A 20,061-nucleotide genomic window follows, 5' to 3' on the forward strand; every position below is an offset into this window, starting at 1 on the left:
CAGTACCAGGCTGTTTTGACTACTGTGGCGGTATAATAGGTTCTAAAATCAGGTAGTGTGAGGCCTCCCACTTTGTTCTTTTTCAGTGATGCTTTACTTATCCAGGATCTCTTTCCCTTCCATATGAAGTTGGTGATTTGTTTCTCCATCTCATTAAAAATGCCATTGGAATTTGGATCAGTATTGCATTGTATTTATAGATCACCTTTTTTTTTAGTAGAATAGACATTTTGACAATGCTGAGTCTTCCTATCCATGAGGAGGGTATGTTTTTCTACTTACATTGGTCTCTTTTGGTTTCTTGCAGTAGTGTCTTGGAGTTTTCTTTGTATAGGCCTTTTACGTCTCTGGTAAGATTTATTCCTAACTGTTTTATCTTCTTGGGGTCCAGTGTAAATTGTATTGATTTGGTGGTTTCCTCCTCGATGTTCTCTTTTTTGGTGTAGAGGAATCCAAGTGATTTTTGTATGTTTATGTTGTATCCTGATACTCTGCTGACCTTAGGGTTTTCTGTGTATAAGATCATGTCATCTGCAAATAGAGATACTTTTACTTCTTCTTTGCAATCTGGGTGCCCTTTATTTCTTTATTTAGCCTGATTGCTCTGGCTACGACCTCCAGCACGGTATTGATGGTGATAAAGGGCATCCTTGTCTGGTTCCCATACTCAAGGGGAATACTTTCAGACTCTCTCCATTTTTGATGATGTTTGCTGTTGACTTTGTATAAATGCCCTTTTATTATGCTGAGGAATTTTCCTTCTATTCCTATTTTGCTGAGAGTTTTTATCATGAATGGGTGCTGGACTTTGTCAAATGCCTTTTCCGCATCAATTGGTAAGATCATGTGGTTCTTGTCTTTTGTTTTATTTATATGATGGATTACATTAATTGTTTTTCTAATGTTGAACCATCCCTGCATACCTGGTATGAATCCCACTTGGTCATGGTGAATTATTGTTTTGATATGTTGTTGAATTCTATTGGCTAGAATTTTGTTGAGGATTTTTTGCATCTAAGTTCATGATGGATACTGGTCTGTAATTTTCTTTTTTTGTGGAGTTTTTACCTGCTCTTGGTATCAGGGTTATGCCATTTTTATAGATTGAGTTTGGGAGTATTCCATCCTTTTCTGTGCTTTGAAATACCTTTAGTAGTAGTGTAGTTGACTCTTCTCTGAAAGTTTGGTAGAACTCTGCAGTGAAGCCATCTGGGCCAGGGCTTTTTTTGTTGTTGTTGTTAGGAGTTTTTTATTACCTTTTCAATCTCTTCTTTTGTTATGGGTTTATTTGGTTGTTCTACCTCTGTTTGTGTTACTTTAGCTAGGTAGTGTGTTTCTAGAAATTCATCCATTTCTTCTACATTTTCAAATTTATTAGAGTACAGTTTTTTGTAGTAGTCTGATGTGACTCTTTAAATCTCACTTGGGTGTGTGGTGATATCCCCCATCTCATTTCTAATTTGGGTTATTTGCCTCCTCTTCTGTTTTTTTTTTTTCAGTCTGGCCAATGGTTTATCAATTTTTTAAATTTTTTCAAAGAACCAGCTTTTGGTCTTGTTAACTCTTTCAATTGTTGTTCTGCTCTCTTTTTCATTTAATCATGCTCTAATTTTTATTATTTTCTTTTTTCTGGTGCCTTAGGGTTTCTTTTGTTGCGCTCTTTCCATTTGTTCAAGTTGTGGGGATAATTCTTTGATTTTGGCCCTTCTTTTTGTATGTGTGCATTTATTGGTATAAATTGACCTCTGAGCACTGCGTTAGCTGTGTCCCAAAGGTTCTGGTAGGAAATGTTTTCATTCTCATTTGATTCTCTGAATTTCTTCATTTTATCCTTAATGTCTTCTATAACCCAGTCGTTTTTGAGCAGGGTATTGCGGTTTCCAAGTGTTCAATTTCTTTTCCCTGCTTTTTCTGTTATTGATTTCTACTTTTGGCCTTATGGTCAGAGAAGATGCTTTGTAATATTTCAATGTTTTGGATACTATTAAGGCTTGCTTTATGGTCTGTTCTAGAGAATGTTCCATGTGCACTAGAAAAGAAAGTATACTTGGCTGCTGTTGAGTGGAGTGTTCTGTATATGTCTATGAGGTCAAGTTGGTTGATTGTGGTGTTTAGATCTTGCGTTTCTTTATTGAGCTTCTTTTTGGATGTTTTGTCCTTCACCAAAAGTGGTGTGTTGAAGTCTCCTACTATTATTGTGGAGCTGTCTCTCTTACTTTTCAGTGTTGTTAGTTTGTTTTATGTGTCTTGCAGCTCTTTCATTGGGTGCATAAATATTTAATATGGTTATATCTTCCTGGTATATTGTCCCTTTAATCATTACGTAGTGTCCTTCTTTATCCTTTGTGGTGGATTTACCTTTAAAGTCTATTTTGTCAGAAATTAATATTGCTACTCCTGCTCTCTTTTGATTATTGTTTGCTGGATATATTTTTTCCATCCTTTGAGTTTTAGTTTTTTTGTGTCTCTAAGTGTAAGGTGTGTCTCTTGTAGGCAGCATATAGAAGGTTTGTGTTTTTTTACCCATTCTGCCATTTTCTGTCTCTTTATTGGTGCATTTAGTCCATTTACATTCAGCGTAATTATGGATAGGTGTGAGTTTAGTGGTGTCATTTTGATGTCTTTTTTTGTGCATTGTTGACAGTTTCTTTTTCCCACTTAGTTTTTTGTGCTGAGTAGTTTATATATTCGCTTTCCTTATTTATTGTTGTTAATTTTTTTTTCTGAGTCTTTATTTTATTCTTGTATTTTACTCTGATGAGTGGGATAGTTAGTCTCCTTTATGATTACCCTAATATTTACTCCCATTTTTCTAATTTTAAACCTAATTTTTGTTTTTTTATATAGCCTTGGCTTCCTGTCCATATGATAGATCTATGACTGCATATCTTAGTCCCTCTTTATTGTTTTCATGTTCATTTCTTTTACATACTGGCATTGCTGTTTCCCTGTTTTGAGCATTTATCTTGATTTATTTTTGTGATTTCCCTATTTAGCTTGACATCTGATAGCTCTGTCCTGTGTTCTCGTCTTGGGTTGATATCTAATATTATTGATTTTCTAACCAGAGAACTCCCTTTTGTGTTTCTTGTAGTTTTGGTTTGGTTTTTATGAATTCCCTAAACTTCTGTTTATCTGGAAATGTCCTCATTTCGCCTTCATATTTGAGAGATGGTTTTTCTGGGTTTACAATTCTTGGTTGGCAATTTTTTTCCTTCAATGGTTTATATAAGTCATCCCATTGCATTCTTGCCTGCATGGTTTCTGCAAGTAGTCCGAGCTTATTCTTATTGACTCTCCTTTGTATGTGACTTTTCTGTTATCCCTAACTGCTCTTAAAATTCTCTCTTTATCTTTGGTTTTGCAAGTTTGATTATAATATGTCGTGGTGACTTCTTTTGAGATTTTCCTTATGTAGAGTTCGATGAGCATCTTGGATAGATATCTTCTCATCTTTCACAATATCAGGAAAGTTTTCTGCCAACAAATCTTCAACAATTCTCTCTGTATTTTCTTTTATCCCTCCCTGTTCTGGTACTCCAATCACTCGTAGGTTATTTCTCTTGATAGAGTCCCACATGATTCTTATGGTTTCTTCATTTTTTTTTAATTCTTTTATCTGATTTTTCTTTGAATATTTTGGTGCCAAGCATATTATCTTCATTCTCACTACTTCTGCCTTCCACTTCTCTATTCTGCTCCTCTGACTTTCTATTGAGTTGTCTACTTCTGTAATTTTAGTGTTAATCTTCTGAATTTCTTCTTGCTATCTCTATATGAATCTTGCAGCTTATTGAATTTTTCATTGTTCTTGAATAACCTTTTTAATTTCTTCAACTGCTTTATCTGTGTGTTCCTTGGCTTGTTCTGCTTATTGCCTGATTTCCCTCCTGATGTCTTGAAGGGTTCTGTATATTAATCTTTTGTATTCTGCATCCGGTAATTCCAGGAAGGCACTTTCATCTAGAAGATCCCTTGGTTCTTTGTTTTGAGAGCTTGTTGAAGTGATCATGGTCTGTTTCTTTATGTGATTTGATATTGGCTGTTGTTTCTGAGCCATCTATAAGTTAAAAAAAAAAAAATAAGTTATTGTATTAGTTTATTTTATGTTTGCTTAATGTGTCATAGCTTCTTACTTTGTTTTGTTTTGATATGCCTAAAAGGGTTGCTTGAGTGAGGTAGCTTGATTATTTTCACCTTTGGAGTGCTGACATCCTGTCCCCAGATGGCTAGAGCTGTTATCAGGTCCATCAGTCTAGGAGCCCATTCACTTTTCTTGTATGGATTCAGCTCAGGTGTCCAAGTAATTGTTCATCAAGTGTGTGATACAGGCTCTGTCCTACAGTCTTAGAGGGGCAGGGGTGATTGATGTTGGTACAGGTATCTGTCTGCATCAGAGGGTCATGCTCTGAACAAGGCAGGGGGCTGATAACTGTCCCCCAAGTGTTTGTGAGGAAAGCGTGTCCCTCTTCCCTAGAACGTACAGGTGTGTGGGTTCTGCAGACGGACCATGGGCACCCAATGTTTTTGGTTTTAAGGACTGGGAGATACAAGTTATCCTTGGACCTCTGTCGTGGGTGGCTGGGTGACCTGAGTGTAGCCACCAGTCCGTAGGCCCCTGATGTGGGTAGGTGAAACAGCTGTTTATTAGGCAAAGCAGTATCAAACATCAAACACCCACCTCTCCACCACAGAGCTGAAACAGTTGCAGTCTGCCAATGAGGGCCCGTTTTCCTGAAATGGGCCCATACAGGTCCATGCAGAGGTGAAAGGTATTCAAAGTCCATGGACCATTTGTGCCTGGGCAGGAGCTTGTTCTGTCCTGAGGTCCCCAGCTTAGTGGAGCTGGCAGAGTGTCTTTTCTCCCAATAGTGAATTTTTTCATTCTCCAAGGCCAGGAGAATGGCTCAGGTTGCTCAGCAGGCCCTACATCAGGCTCAGGGAAATCAACAGCCACCAAAGCTGACATGGAAGCTGGGGCCATGGTAAAAAGAATGCATGTACTTAGCTTTTGCCAAGAGTGATGTTCTTCTCTGGTACCAAAGGTGTGAGTAGGCTGCAGGGCTAGCTCCTCCTCCCTGAGGAAAACACATCCGGAGTGATACCGCTAGCCCTGCTGTGGTCGCTGCAGGGAATGGTGCCTGAAGGTTTCTGGCAATTCAGATCTGGCACCTCCTCTCCTCTTCTGAACTGTCTCTCCTTCCCCCTGCTGCTCAGTCCATTTTCAAACTTTGCCTTTTCTGTTCAGGTTTGCTAGCTTCTCATAAATATAATCATTTCACTTGTTTTTTTGGGTCTTTGTTGTAAGAGGTATCATCAGAAATGTCTGACTACTCTGCCATCATGGCCCTGCTTCCAATTTTCACAAACGAGTTTCTTATTAAACAATTAATACACATACTATTTTGTGACATTGGTTGCCAGCACCACAGCATGTCAACACTCTCCCCTTCTCCACCTTGGTTTCCCTGTTACCAGCTTCCCTGTCTTCTCCTACCTTTTTGTCCTCGCCACTGGGGTGGTTTGCCCATTCAGTTTCATTTGTTTTATGGGCCTGCCTAATCGTTGGCTGAACGGTGAACCTCATGAGTGATTTCAGTACTGAGCTATAAGGGTGTATGGGGGGCATACTCTAGGGGTTTCTCCAGTCTCTGTCAGACACTAAGTCTGGTCTTTTTGTGTGTGCGTGTGAATTAGATTTTTGTTCTACATTTTTTTCGAGCTCTGTCCAGGACCCTCTACTGTGATCCCTGTTGGAGCAGTCAGTGCTGGTAGCCAGGCTCCATCTAGTTGTCCTAGATTCAGTCTGGTGGAGGCTGTGGTAGTTGTGGTCCATTAGTCATCTGGACTAATCTTTCCTTTGTGTATTTTGTTTTCTTCATTCTCCCTTGCTCCACTTGGGGTGGGACCAGTGGAGTATCTTACACGGCTACTCACCAAAGTAGAATGTAGAATATTTTCTTTATAAACTATGTTATTCCAGTACAGCTAGATATTCCCCAAGACCATGACCTCACAGCCCTCGGCCCAATAATTTCATCCCTCATGGACTTTGGATGTGTCTATGGAGCTTCCATGACCTTCCCTTAGATAAGCTGAGCTGCCTTCCCTATTGTTGTACACTGTCTTACCCTTCACCAAAGTTACCACTAAAAAAAAAAAAAAAAAAAAAACCATTGACATCGAGTCTGTTCCAACTCATATTGACCCTACAGGACTGAGTAGAACTGCCACATAGAGTTTCCAAGGAGTGCCTGCTGGATTCGGACTGCTAGTCTTTGGGTTAGAAGCCATAGCACTAAACCACTACAACACCAGGGTTTCCAAAAACTCTTAACAGTAGTTTTCTTTGGGAAAGAGGTATTCTTTCCATTTAAACAATTTTTTATTACTTGAACTTTTGTACCATGTACATGTATTACTTTATCAACAGAATTTTAAATGTAATTTGAAAGTAATATCTTTTGAAATTCAACAAAATTTTAAAAGATATTAAAATAAATGATTTTTTTTGTAATAATTACCCTTTTAAAAATGAACACTGGGAAAAGGTAAGTGGGTCTAAGGCTATCTCTACATGATGTCAAACCAACGAGCAGCTTGTTCATTGGGAGAAAAGTTTTGGTGGTTCAAGTCAACCCAGAGGTGTCTCAGAATAAAGGTCTGGTGATCCATTTCCAGAAAATCCAGTCATTGAAAAGCCTATGGAGCACAGTTCTACCCTGACACACATGGGGTTGCCATGAGTTGTAATCACCTTGACAGAAACAGGTTTGGTTTCGTTTTGGGTAGACCACAGAGTCAAACTGAGATGATCTAGAATTTGCGGAGAATCAGCAAGAAGGCTTACTCAAAAAATACTTCCTCTAGTACCTGTTATATTTAATGTATTTTAAAATGCTTTCCAGGGTTGGAATCTTCTAAAATCATAAAAACGTGAAAGAGATGTTTGCATCTCTGGTGGAATGTGGCCTAGGATAGATGTCTTAGCACCCAAAAAGAATAGATAGAAGCTAAAAGGAAACAAGCAACATGACCAAGACATCAGACTTCACTTAATAAGGGACATTGTTATGAACTTGGAGTCCCTGTGTGGTGCAAATGGTTAACACTTTACATTGGGCTGCTAATCAAAAGGTTGGAAGTTCTAGTCCAACCAGAGTCACCTCAAAAGAAAGGCCTGGCAATCCAGTTCTGAAAAATCAGCCATTGAAAACCCTGTGCAGCACAGTTGTGAGCTGCCTTAGTTTCTCTTAGCAGCCACATATCCCCTTTACACCCATCACTTCATCTCCTTTTAGTTTCACAGGAGGAGACGTTCTGGATCCCTTCTGGCTCCTGAAAATTCTTGGTCCCATGGACTCGTCTTTCCTTTCAGAAGTTCATCTTGCTTCATCAACAACATTGCCTTTGCGGTAAATATGCTAAAATATTATGAGATCTATCTTGTACAATTTTTTCACCTGTGCATAAATGGCCACACTGATTACCCTCCCTATTGTCCAAGCCTTGGGAAGTCCCTTCCCATACTGACCCTGGGCTTGGCCTAGTGCTTGCTTTGCTTAATGGGATAATTGCAAACATGAGTCAAGTATAGACTTGAAAAGAGATGTGACATTGGGGTTTGCCCTCACTTACTTTTCTTGCAATACCTTGGAACCAAGAACATGTGAACAAATGCAGGCTAGCCTGCTGGGTGGTGGTTGCTAAATGGCCTAGATACATCCTTTGCCCCTGCCAGCAGAAAGACAGGCAACCAAGCAAAAGACATGTGAGTGAGACCATGGAGCATCAGCTGACCACAAACTCAGGAGTGAACCCAGGCAACACTACATGGTGCAGAGATGTGCCATCCCAACTGAAACCACAGACTCATGAACAAATTAATACCTGATATTATTGATTTTCTTTATTACTGATTTTCTAACCAAAGAACTCCTGCTAGTATTTCTTGTAGGTTTGGTTTTTACGAATTCCCTCAACTTGTGTTTATCTGGAAATGTCTTAATTTCAACTTCATATTTAGGAGACAGTTTTGATGGATACATGATTCTTGGCAGGCAATTTTTTTCCTTCAATTTTTTAAATATGTCATCCCATTGCCTTCTTGCCTGCATGGTTTCTTCCAAGTACTCCGAGCTTATTCTTATTGGCTCTCCTTTGTAGGTGACTTTTCGTTTATCCCTTGCTGCTCTTATACTTCTTTCTTTATCTTTGGTTTTGGCAAGCTTGATTATAATATGTCTTGGTGACTTTCTTTTAAGATCTACCTTATGTGGAGTTCGATGAGCATCTTGGATAGATATCTTCTCATCTTTCACGATATCAGGGAAGTTTTTCTGCCAACAAATCTTCAACAATTCTCTCTGTATTTTCTGTTATCCCTCCCTGTTCTGGTACTCCAATCACTCGTAGGTTATTTCTCTTGATAGAGTCCCACATGATTCTTAAGGCTTCTTCATTTTTTTAAATTCTTTTATCTGATTTTTCTTCAAATATATTAGTGCCAGGTGATTTACCTTCAAGTTCAGAAATTCTAGCTTCTACTTGCTCAATTCTGCTCCTCTGACTTACTATTGAGTTATCTAATTCTGTAATTTTATTGTTAATCTTCTGAATTCTGATTGCTGTCTGTCTATGGATTTTTCCAGCTTATTAAACTTTTCATTGTGTTCCTGAATAATCTTTCTAATTTCTTCAGTTGCTTTATCTGTGTGTTCCTTGGCTTGTTCTGCGTATTGCCTCATTTCCTTCCCGATGTCTTGAAGGGTTCTGTATATTAAACTTTAGTATTCTGCATCTGGTAATTACAGGAATGCACTTTCATCTAGAAGATCCCTGGATTCTTTGTTTTGAGAGCCTGTTGAGGTGATCATGGTCTGTTTCTTTATGTGACTTGATATTGACTCTTGTCTCTGAGCCATCTCTAAGTTACTGTATTAGTTTATGCTTGCTTACTGTGTCATAGCTGCTTGCTTTGTTTTGTTTTGGTATATCCCTATGGGTTGCTTGAGTGAGCTAGCTTGATTATTTTTGCCTTTGGAGCTCTGGTGTCCTGTCCCCAGCTGGCTAGAGCTGTTATCAGGTCTATCAGTCTAGGAGTCCATTCAGTTTTCTTGTATGAATTCAGCTCAGGTTTCCAGGTAGCTGATCATCAAGTGTGTGGTATGGGCTCTGTCCTACAGTCTTAGAGGGGCAGAGGTGATTGGCGTATACACCAGTATCTGATTGCAGCAGAGGGTCATGCTCTGAACAAGGCAGGGGGCTGAGAACCGACCCCTGAGTTTCTCTGAGGAAAACACGTCTCTGTTCCGTAAAGCGTGCTGGTGGGTGGGTTCTGCAGAGGGACCACTGGCACCCAAAGTTTTTGGTTGTAAAGACTGGCAGGTACCAGTTATCTTTGGACCCCTGTCGCGGGTGGCTGGGAGACCTGAGTAGAGCTACCAGTCCTTAGGTCCCTGATGTGGGTAGGTGAGAACCTTGTTTAATAGGCAAAGCAATGTCAAATGTCAAACACCCACCTCTCCACCGCACAGCTGAAATGGTTGCAGTTTGCCAACAAGTGCCTATTCTCCCAAAATAGGCCCACACAGGTCCATGCAGAAGGGAAAGGTGCTCAAGGTCCACGGACGGTTTATGCCTGAACAGGAGCCACTTCTGTCCTGAGCTCCTCCGGTTAATGGAGCTGGCAAATTATCTTTTCCCCCCAGTTGCAATTTTTTCCTTCCCCAAGGCCGGGAGGGTGGCTCTAGGTGCTCACCAGGGTCTATCTCAGGCCCAGGGATTCAGCCACTGAAGCTAGCTTAGGGGCGGGGGGGGGCACGGTAAAATATACCCAAGTACTTAGCTTTTGCCAACAGCGCTGTTCTCCTCAGGTTCCAGACGTGTAGTGGGCTGTGTGGCTGGCTGCTTCTCCCTGAGGAAACTGCTGCCAAACACTAGTACCAGCCCGCCACCGCCGCCGTTGCTCTGGGAATGGTGCCTGAGGGCCCCCTGAGATTCAGGTCCGGTAACTCCTCTCCACTTCTGAACGGTATCTTCCTCCCCTTGCCCCTCAGTTCATTTTCTAAGCTTGCCTTTGAAGCTCGGGGCTCCCAGCTTGTCACAAATATACTCGTTTCACTTGTTTTTTCAGGTCTTTGTTGTAAAGAGGGCTCACCGGAAGCGTCTGTCTATTCCGCCATCTTGGCTCCCCCTCCAAACATTTTCTTTATAAACTACGTTATGACAATTGAACTAGATGTTCCCAGAGACCATGGCCCCCAAAGCCCTCAGCCCAGTAATTTAGTCCCTCAGGGAATTTGGATGTGTCTATGGAGCTTCCATGACCTAGCCTTGGAAAAGTTATGCTGGCTTCCTCAGTATTGTGTACTGCCTTACCCTTCACCAAAGTCACTACTAGGATACAAAAACTCATAACAGTAGTTCTTTTTGGGGAAGAGGACATTCTTTCCATTTAAATAGTTTTTAATTCTTTGAATATTTGTATCATGTGCATGTATTACTTTTTCAAAATAAATGTTAAACCTAATTTGAAAGTAATATCTTTTGAAATTCAACAAAATTTTAAAAGATATTATTAAAATAAATGCTTTTTTTGTAATAACTATCATTTTAAAAATGAACACTGAGAAAAGGTAATTGGATCTAAGGGTATTTCTACATGAAGTCAACCCAACGAGCAGTTTATTCATTGGGAGAAAGGTTTTAGTCATTCAAGTCAATCCAGAGGTGCCTCAGAAGAAAGGCCTGGCTGTGTATTTCAAAAAAAAAAAAATCAGTCCTTGAAAATCCTATGGAGTATAGTTCTACCCTGACACACATGAGGTTGCCATGAGTTGTAATCAACTTGACAGAAAGATGTTTGGTTCAGTTTTGGGTAGATCACAGAGTCAAACTGAGATGATTTTTAGAAATTGTAGAGAATCAGCAAGAAGCCTTACTCAAAAAGTACCTCTTCTAGTGCTGTTATGTTTAATATATTTTAAAATGCTTTCCAGGCTTGGAGTCTTCTAAAATCATACAAACATGAAGATGTTTGCATCTCTGGTGAAATGTGGCCTAGGATAGATGTCTTAGGGAGCACCCAAAAAACAGACAGAAGCTAAAAGGAAACGAGCAAGATAACCAAGACATCAGTCTTCAGTTAATAAGGGACGTTGTTGTGAACTGGGAGTCCCTGGGTGGTGCAAATGGTTAACACGTTACATTGGGCTACTAATCAAAAGGTTGGAGGTTCCAATCCAACCAGAGGCACCTCAAAAGAAAGCCCTGGCAATCCACTTCTGAAAAATCAGCCATAGGAAACCCAATGGAGCACAGTTGTTCTCTGGCACACATGGGCTCGCCATGAATTGGAATCAACTCAACAGTAACTGGTAAGGTTGTGAACTGCCTTAGTTTCTGTTCAGGGCCACATCCCCCTCTTATACCCAATACTTCATCTCTCCTTTTAGTTTCAGAGGAAGAGACGTCTAGGAACCCTTCTGACTCCTGAAAATTCTTAGTCCTATAAACACAACGTTCCTTTCAGAAGTTTATCTTGCCTCATTTGCAACTTTCCCTTTTCAGTAAATATCCTAAAATATCAAGAGGTCTATCTTGTACATTTTTTAAATAATTTTCATTGTGCTTTAAGTGAAAGTTTACAAATAAAGTCAGTCTCTCACACATAAACCCATATATACCTTGCTACACACTCCCAATTACTTTCCCCCCTAATGAGACAGCCCACTCTCTCCCTCTATTCTCCCTTTTCATGTCCGTTTCGTCAGCTTCTAACCCCTTCCACCCTCTCATCTCCCCTCCAGGCAGGAGATGCCAACATAGTCTCATGTGTCCACCAGATCCAAGAAGCTCACTCCTCACCAGCATCCCTCTCCAACCCACTGTCCAGTCCAATCCATGTCTGAAGAGTGTGCTTCGGGAATGGTTCCTGTCCTGGACCAACAGAAGGTCTGGGGACCATGATCACCGGGGTCCTTCTAGTCTCAGTCAGACCATTAAGTCTGGTCTTATGAGAATTTGGGATCTGCATCCCACTGCTCTCCTGCTCCCTCAGGGGTTCTCTGTTTTGTTCCCTGTCAGGGCAGTCATTGGTTATAGTCGGGCACCATCTAGTTCTTCTGGTCTCAGGATGATGTAGTCGCTGGTTCATGTGGCCCTTTTTGTCTCTTGGGCTCGTAATCATGTTGTGTCCTTGGTGTTCTTCATTCTCCTTTGATCCAGGTGGGTTGAGACCAATTGATGCATCTTAGATGGCTGCTTGCTAGCGTTTTAGACCCCAGATGCCACTCTCCAAAGTGGGATGCAGAATGTTTTCTTAACAGATTTTATTATGCCAATTGACTTAGATGTCCCCTGAAACCATGGTCCCCAGACCCCTGCCCCTGCTACTCTGGCCTTCGAAGCGTTCGGTTTATTCAGGAAACTGCTTTTGGTTTAGTCCAGTTGTGCTGACCTCCCCTGTATTGTGTGCTGTCTTTCCCTTCACCTAAAGTGGTTATTATCTACTATCTAATTAGTGAATGCCCCTCTCCCTCCCTACTTCCCTTCCCCCTCTCGTAACCATGAAAGAATGTTTTCTTCTCAGTTTAAACTATTTCTCAAGTTCTTATAATAGTGGTCTTATACAATATTTGGTAGAATAGACATTTTTATAATGTTAAGCCTTCCTATCCATGAGCAAGGTATGTTTTTCCACTTATGTAGGTCTCTTTTGGTTTCTTGGAGAAGTGTATTGTAGTTTTCTTTGTATGAGTCTTTTACATCTCTGCTAAGATTTATTCCTAAGTATTTTATCTTCTTGGGAGCTACTGTGAATGGCACTGATTTGGTGATTTCCTCTTCGATGTTCTTTTTGTTGCTGTAGAGGAATCCAACTGATTTTTGTATGTTTATCTTGTATCCCGATACTCTGCTGAACTCTTCTATTAGTTTCAGTAGTTTCCTGGAGGATTCCTTAGGGTTTTCTGTATATAAGATCATGTCATCTGCAAATAGAGATACTTTTACTTCTTCCTTGCCAGTCCAGATGCCCTTTATTTCTTTATCTAGCCTAATTGCTCTGGGTAGGACTTCCAGCACGATGTTGAATAAGAGTGGTGATAAAGGGCATCCTTGTAGAATAGACATTTTTGCAATGTTAAGTTTTCCTGTCCATGAGCAAGATATGTTTTTCCGCTTATGTAGATCTCTTTTGATGTCTTGCAGTAGTGTCTTGTAGTTTTCTTGGTATAGGTTTTTTACATCTATGGTAATTTTTATTGGTACGTGTTTTATCTTACTGGGGGCTACTGTAAATGGTATTGATTTGGTGATTTCCTTTTCTATGTTCTTTTTGTTGGTGTAGAGGAATTCAACTGATTTTTGTATGTTTATCTTGTATCCTGATACTCTGCTGAACTCTTCTATTAGTTTCTGTAGTTTTCTTGAGGATTCTTTGCAGATGACATGATCTGTGTATGAAATCATGTCGTCTGCAAATAGAGATACTTATTCATGTTATTCGTTTCCTCCCCTGTTTTCCTTTTTTTCAGTCTGACCAATGGTTTATCAATTTTGTTAACTTTTTCAAAGAATCAACTTTTGGTCTGGTTAATTCTTTGTTTTTCTCTTCTCTGTTTCATTTTATTCTGCTCTAATTTTTATTATTTGCTTTCTTCTGGTGCCTAAGGGTTTCCTTTATTGCTCTCTTTCTATTTGTTCAAGTTATAGGGATAATTCTTTGATTTTGGCTATACAAACCTGAGTCACAGGCTTAGAACAAGACTCTCACGTCGTGGAGACCCTAGAGGGGGAGCTCAGAGCATGCCTTACACTACCCCTGCCTGGGGCCTCACAGGAGTGCTGGCTAGGTCAGTGCTCTGGGCAGACCCTCTTTTGGGGGTAGGTCACCCCGTTAGCACTCAGCTTCCACACCTTGCTCCAGTTAGGAACAAGACTCTTCCCGTTGCACGAATGGGGCCACCCCCTTTGGAACAAGGCCATCCCTCCCTGACACCCTTAGTGCCGAAATTAGGGGGAACTTAACGCTGAAAGCTCTGCCTGGTGCCTCCATGTCATCAAAACAGGAGCTGAGTTCTGTGAGGTCCATTTCTACTTACTATTGGTGATCCTTCCTAACACTAAGGGTCTTACCTTGACTCCTCTTAGTGTTTTTCTTGCTCTTCTGCCTCTGTGGACCTGGGACCAGTCTCCCCTACACCAAAGTCCTCTCTTCCCTCTCTCCAGGTGGAAATAAGGGGGCTCCTTAACCTGACGATTCTATCATTGCCCCTCAGGGCTGAAGGTATAGGGTGGGGTGGGGATTTGTGGGACCTCCTCTCTTCTGCCCTGGGTGGTTCCCTCATTCGTTATTCAGGGTCCTCACCTTGATATCTGACTTGTAATGGGACTCCATTCTCTGTTGACCTGAGGATGCTCCCCTCAGATCAAGGCGCTTGCTGACTTGGGTCCCCTGAGCTACATCCAGTCAGGACTGTTCTGGAGCTGCAAGGACTGACAGCCAGGGCAGAAACCTATGGGACCCCAAAGTTCCGGCTGGGTCCTTCCATCATCCTTAGTCAGGACCATCACCCCAATTTGTATCAAAGACTGAGACTCCTGCATCTACTGACTTGAGGTGCCCTTTTTAGGCCAAGGCTCTCAAGTCCCTGAGAACTCTCAAGGATAAGTGAGGGGATGCTCAGCCTGACAGCCCTGCCTGGGGCTTTCTAGGTCTGAGGGCATGTCATGGATTGAATAATGTTCCCTGCAAATATGTGTGTATCGATTTGGCTGGGCCATGATTCCCAGTATTGTGTGGTTGTCCTCTATTCTGGGATTGTAATTTTATGTTAAAGAGGAGTTGGGTGGAATTGTAACACTCTTACCCAGGTCACATCCCTGATCCAATGTAAAGGGAGTTTCCCTGGGGTGTGGCCTGCACCATCTTTTATCTCGCAAGAGATAAAATGGAAAAAGAAGAGAGCAGAGCGGGGAGACCTCTTACAACCAGGAAAGCAATGCCAGGAACAGAGCGTGCCCTTTGCCCCAGGGTCCCTGCGTGGAGAACTCCTGGTCCAGGGAAGACTGATGAGAAGGCCGACAGAGAGAGAAAGCCTTCCCCTGGAGCTGATGCCCTGAATTTGGACTTTTTGCCTAGTTTACTAAGAAAGAAATTTCTCTTTGTTAAAGCCATACACTTGTAGTATTTCTGTTGTAGCAGCACTAGACGACTAAGAAAGAGCAGGTGCCAGCCAGTATCTGGGTGATTCGTATACTCTGGGGTGTTGTTTTCCCAGTTTTCCTACATGGGGGTCTCTATTTTTGCTCTTATATCTTTGATTAAAAACTTGAGCAGTTTTGAAACAAAGCATGTGTGCCTGTCCCAGGAGTGATGTGAGATGAGGAAGCTGCAGCCCAAGGCAGGAGGCCCAGGACAGGTGGTTTATGCTTCTGTTGGGGGGTGGGAGGGGATGGTAAACTCACCTATTCTTTCTTTTCATCAGCCACACTTAGAGTCTCATGTGATTTGTGTTCTAATAGATATATTTTCTCCAGGCAGGGGCTGTCCAAGATGATTTTGTGAGCCGCTCATCTTTTCAGATTATCTGGCATTGCATATGTAAAAATAGCTGTCGCCAAATATTATCTTTCTTTTCCTTATGAATGTTGTTCTTGTTAGGTGCTGTCCAGTCAATTTCTACTCATAGTGACCCCTGTGACAGAGGAGAACTGCCCCATGGGCTCTAATCTTTATGACAGCAGATCACCAGGTCCTTCTCCTGTGGAGCCGCTGGATGGATTTGAACTGCCAGCCTTTTGGTTAGCGGCTGAGTGCTTAACCACTGCTCCACCGGGGCTTTCTCTTTATCGTTACCTCTCATTTATTCTTACAACTCTGGCTGTGTAGTCCAACCCAAATGCTTTGGGCACAAGGTTATTGTTTTTCTTGCTTGAGATACATTTTGGAGTAGTGAGAAGAAAAGTGAGTTTAGAGATACCAAGTCGATCTTTGTATTGCTGGAGTGGAACAGTGTGGGCTCCAGACAAATTCAAACCAGCGGTCTAGTCCAACTTGGTCATATACTAGAGTTGTGGACTCGCACACATTACCAAACTCTCAGAGCCCCAGGTTCTTCGTCTGTGAAGCGGGTTTGATAAGCCCTGTCTTCTAGGGCCGGTGCATTCTGTGAAATGCATGTGAAGCACCTGGCAAAGTCCCTGAAAAATATTGGGTCTTAAAATACTTGCAACTATTACAATGATTATTTTGACACCACACAATACCACCCTCCTCTCTGAGAATTTTTGTTTTGTTTTCTCCAGGAAATGGCAGAGAATATGCAGTGCTCTAGGACGAAAAGAAAATCAAAGACAAATCAGACAAAATACTTGCTTAGAAAGAAAAGCTACATTATATTTTATTTTAAGTCATTGCTGTTGAGTTGATTTCGGCTTAATGCGACTCCACGTGTTACAGAGTAGAACTGCACACATAGGGTTCTCTTGGTGGAAATTTTTGCAGAAACATATTGCCTGGCCTTTCTTCCGAGGTGCCACTGGGTGGGTTCGCACCTCCAACCTTCAGGTTTGTAACCAAGGACAAACCGTTTTGTCACCCATTAGGTAGTCTCTAACTTATCTAGTGCTGCTGTACGAGAAATGGCACTAGTGTGTAGCTTTAACAAACAAATTTATCTTCTTACACTTTAGGAGGCTTCAAGTCCGATTCCAGGGCACCTGCTGTAGGGGAAGGCTTTCTCTCTCTGTTGGCTCTGGGGGAAGGTTCCTGTCTTTTTTCAGCTTCTGTTTCTTGGTTCCTGGAGATGTCATGTGGCACGGTACCAATCTTCCCCTATCTGTGCTTACTTGCTTCACTGCTTGCTCCATCTGTTCTTTTATATCTCCATAGAGATTGACTTAAGAACCCCCTCCTCCCCAAAGAAAAAAGCCCCACAAAAACGCTAAACCCACTGCCACTGATTTGATTCCAAGTCATAGCGACCGTATGGGATGAAGCAGAACTGCCACATAGGATTTCCAAGGCTGTAATCTTTATGGAGGAAGAGGGCCACATCTTTTTCCAGTGGAGTCACTGGTGGGTTGACTTAAGACACTCCCTACACTAATACTGTGCCTTTAACATAACAAAGAAAACCAATTCCCAAATGGGATTATAGCCACAGGAATAGGGTTAGGAATTACAACAACTATTTGGGGATGGGGGGAGCAATTCTATCCATATTAGGCCACCAACCCAGTGCCGTCTAGTGAATAGGCAGTATGGTATTTAACGTGGGTGTGGAGCAGACTGCCTCAGTTTAATGCAACACACAACTAGGATTGTTGTGAAGAAACAACAACTCACCCTCCTAGCTGTACATCCATCCAAGTCACCCAAATTTTCATTCACATAACCACTGCCAAAATTCTAGTCTTCGCTTGGAGTTTGCCAAATGACACTCAAGGTAACGTAATTCTAAAGTCCTTTCAATGGCATGGGCTCTGGCTCCCGCAGCTCAACGCAAAAGGCTTCTAACAGTGGCTTCCTGACACAAAGGAGTAGCTCCCTATTTCTCAGGAACACTTTGGACATGCTGTGCAGAACACAACCGATCAGAGCACATGTTCAAGTGCACTGGGACAAGGAGACAGAGCACCTTCCAATTCTGCCCCAGGAGGGGATTCCTCTCTGGTTTGTCCACAATCCCAGAGTCACTGTGAAGACCTCGTTTCCATTCCAGGCTCAGCCTAGCCAGGCTCAGACACATCATGGGAGGGTCTTAACCTGCTCACCCCTCACACAGGCTTATCTGGACTCCCTCCCCACCACCTCACCCCTACCTGCTCTTCTCACCCCCTACCCTTCCCTACCCTATGCTTCCTAACTTAAAATTCTCCCCACCCCCACTGAGGGATCAAAGTTTCCCAAGGCTCCAAACTGGCCTCCCTCAGGGCATTTACACTAGAGGGAACCCTGAAGTGCTCACTCCTTTTCTACTAGGCCTGAGGTCCTGGAGTGTATCTCAAACTCCCCCTTATATCATAAAAAAAAAACTGCTAAACTCTAAAATCTATATATGCAGGCTTCGATACCTTTGCCTAAAGGGCCCCAGTACTAGCATGAAGCCTTCCAAAGAGCAGACGCTCAATTACTCTTTGGGAAAAATAAGAGCCAGGGAACAAGAGGTCAAATCATCACGATTTATTTTCTACAACAGCTTTGAATATGCTAAACAAATCCAGGCACACATATATTTTACTTTTACTAAATGGAATAAAGGATACCAAAGATTGCCCAACGTTTATGTTTATACAACTCAATCTTGTGACCCAACTATTGTGGATGTCTTTAATATTTCAAAGAACATCACTATTCTGATACCACGTTAACTAGTTCTAGATTCAGAAAAACAGATTCAAGGATTTTCAATTTGTTTTACACAATACAAAACTCTTACATGTAAATCAAGTAATAAAACAGCAATAAATGCATGACAGTGAACTGAGATTCTGAATCTTAATAAACCTTCAATTAAAAGGAAAAACTTTTGAAAAATACAAAAAAAAAAAAACAAGCTAAATCTACAAGTTACTCAAGTGTAACAGAAACACAACAAGACATACTTGTGCTCCCTCCAGCTCCGTGTTGCCTCCACTACTTAAAAGGTTAACAGCCATTCTCAACAACAAAGTGAAGAATCTGCTTCAGATGTCACTAGGGATGGGATGACCGGCTGGACTCACCCTGACACTAGCCCTGGCACTGGCATTAGGACCAGCCCTGGCACATTCTCTGCCTGTGGCTCTCTTTTCCTCATCTCTACAAGTTTCTTCATACAGGGGTTGGAAGGCACTGGAACATGTGTTGTTGCCCTTGGCCAAAAACTCTAGGACTTTTGTCTTGCTGGCTTTGGCTTGGGCTCTGGGACCCCACAGGAATTGGTAGCATGGTGGATCACTGTTTGGCACCTGCCGGTACTCCAGGTACTTTGCCTGCACCAAATCTTTGGTGATGAGCTTCCGGGGCTCCCCAAAGATGAAGTGCGTCTTGCCATCGTACATCCCCACCATATTCAGGAATTCCCACATCTCCTCCTCGGTGGCACGGTTGCCATTCATGGAGATCATGGCCAGGAGAGGCATCAGGAGCCCCTTCTTGGGAAACCCCCTGCCACCATTCAGATTCTCTTCCTCGGTGATCTCCAATTTGCTGACAAGGGAATAGGATTGACCTTTGGAATCGACTTCCTTCACGTCAAGGCCAAAGACCATCTCTATGTGCTCAGAAGATCCCCTCAGGATCTCGGGGAACTGCTCCTTGTACCTTTTGTTAATGATCTTCATCATTTTTCCCTTCATAATGCGCTCCTGCTTTTCATACTTGGACAGCAGGAATTGTGACAACATGGTCACCCTCCTGGTTAGAGGGTCTCTACGTGACCTCTCATTGGGGGCTAGGGCAGAAGAGGAACGTGGACCTCCCTCACCTTGGCCCTTGGCCCCTCTAGGAGCTCTTCTGCCTGAAGCACCTGCAGCAGCAGTGGTGGTGGGTGGGGGTCTCGGAGCCCCCTGGGGACTGAGAGCAGCAGGGGAGCTTTGGTGAGTCCCCCAAAAGGAGGAGAGGAAGAGGAGGGGGACTCTTCCTCCTCTGCTGCAGTGGCCTGAGCACCCTTGACACTGTGGGTTTCACCTTGGGCCTGGCGACGTTTCTTGTGGGCACAGAGCTTCCTCTTCTTTCCCCAAGGCATGATGACTCTGCTCAAGGAGAGCAGGCAGGAGTGTGGAAGGAGGGTAGGTGATGAGGGCACGGTGGAGGAGGGAGGCTGAGAGGGCGTGCACCCCTGCAGCAGAGAGATGCCTCCTTGGCTTTAACAAACGCCACCTTTGCAGGATTCTTGGAGGGCACTGCTCTAGAACCCCACAAGTCTCCTGTTGTCCTGGTCTGGACCCTATAGAGGAAAGTAGGGGAAGGATTAGGTTGTAGATTGCCAGCGCTGCATGGGGCTTACTGGGGTGACAGCAGGGCCTGGCACTAAGGACTCTGTACTGAGTTATTTGGGGTTTTCCTCAGTT

General features: G+C 42.5%; 1 protein-coding gene across 1 annotated transcript; it reads right to left on the minus strand.

Annotated features, from left to right (window-relative positions):
• Positions 1–18,617: 18,617 nt before the first annotated feature.
• Positions 18,618–19,736, minus strand: LOC100676267 (melanoma-associated antigen B4-like). Its single transcript, XM_064278420.1, has 2 exons — positions 19,679–19,736; positions 18,618–19,442 (listed from the first exon to the last, which is right to left on the minus strand). Exons 1-2 carry the CDS (start codon positions 19,734–19,736, stop codon positions 18,694–18,696), a joined length of 807 nt encoding a protein of 268 aa, XP_064134490.1. The 3' UTR covers positions 18,618–18,693.
• Between the last annotated feature and the right edge of the window lie 325 nt (positions 19,737–20,061).

The sequence above is a fragment of the Loxodonta africana genome, chromosome X, assembly GCF_030014295.1.
Source record: "Loxodonta africana isolate mLoxAfr1 chromosome X, mLoxAfr1.hap2, whole genome shotgun sequence".
NCBI classification, from domain to species: Eukaryota; Metazoa; Chordata; class Mammalia; order Proboscidea; family Elephantidae; genus Loxodonta; species Loxodonta africana.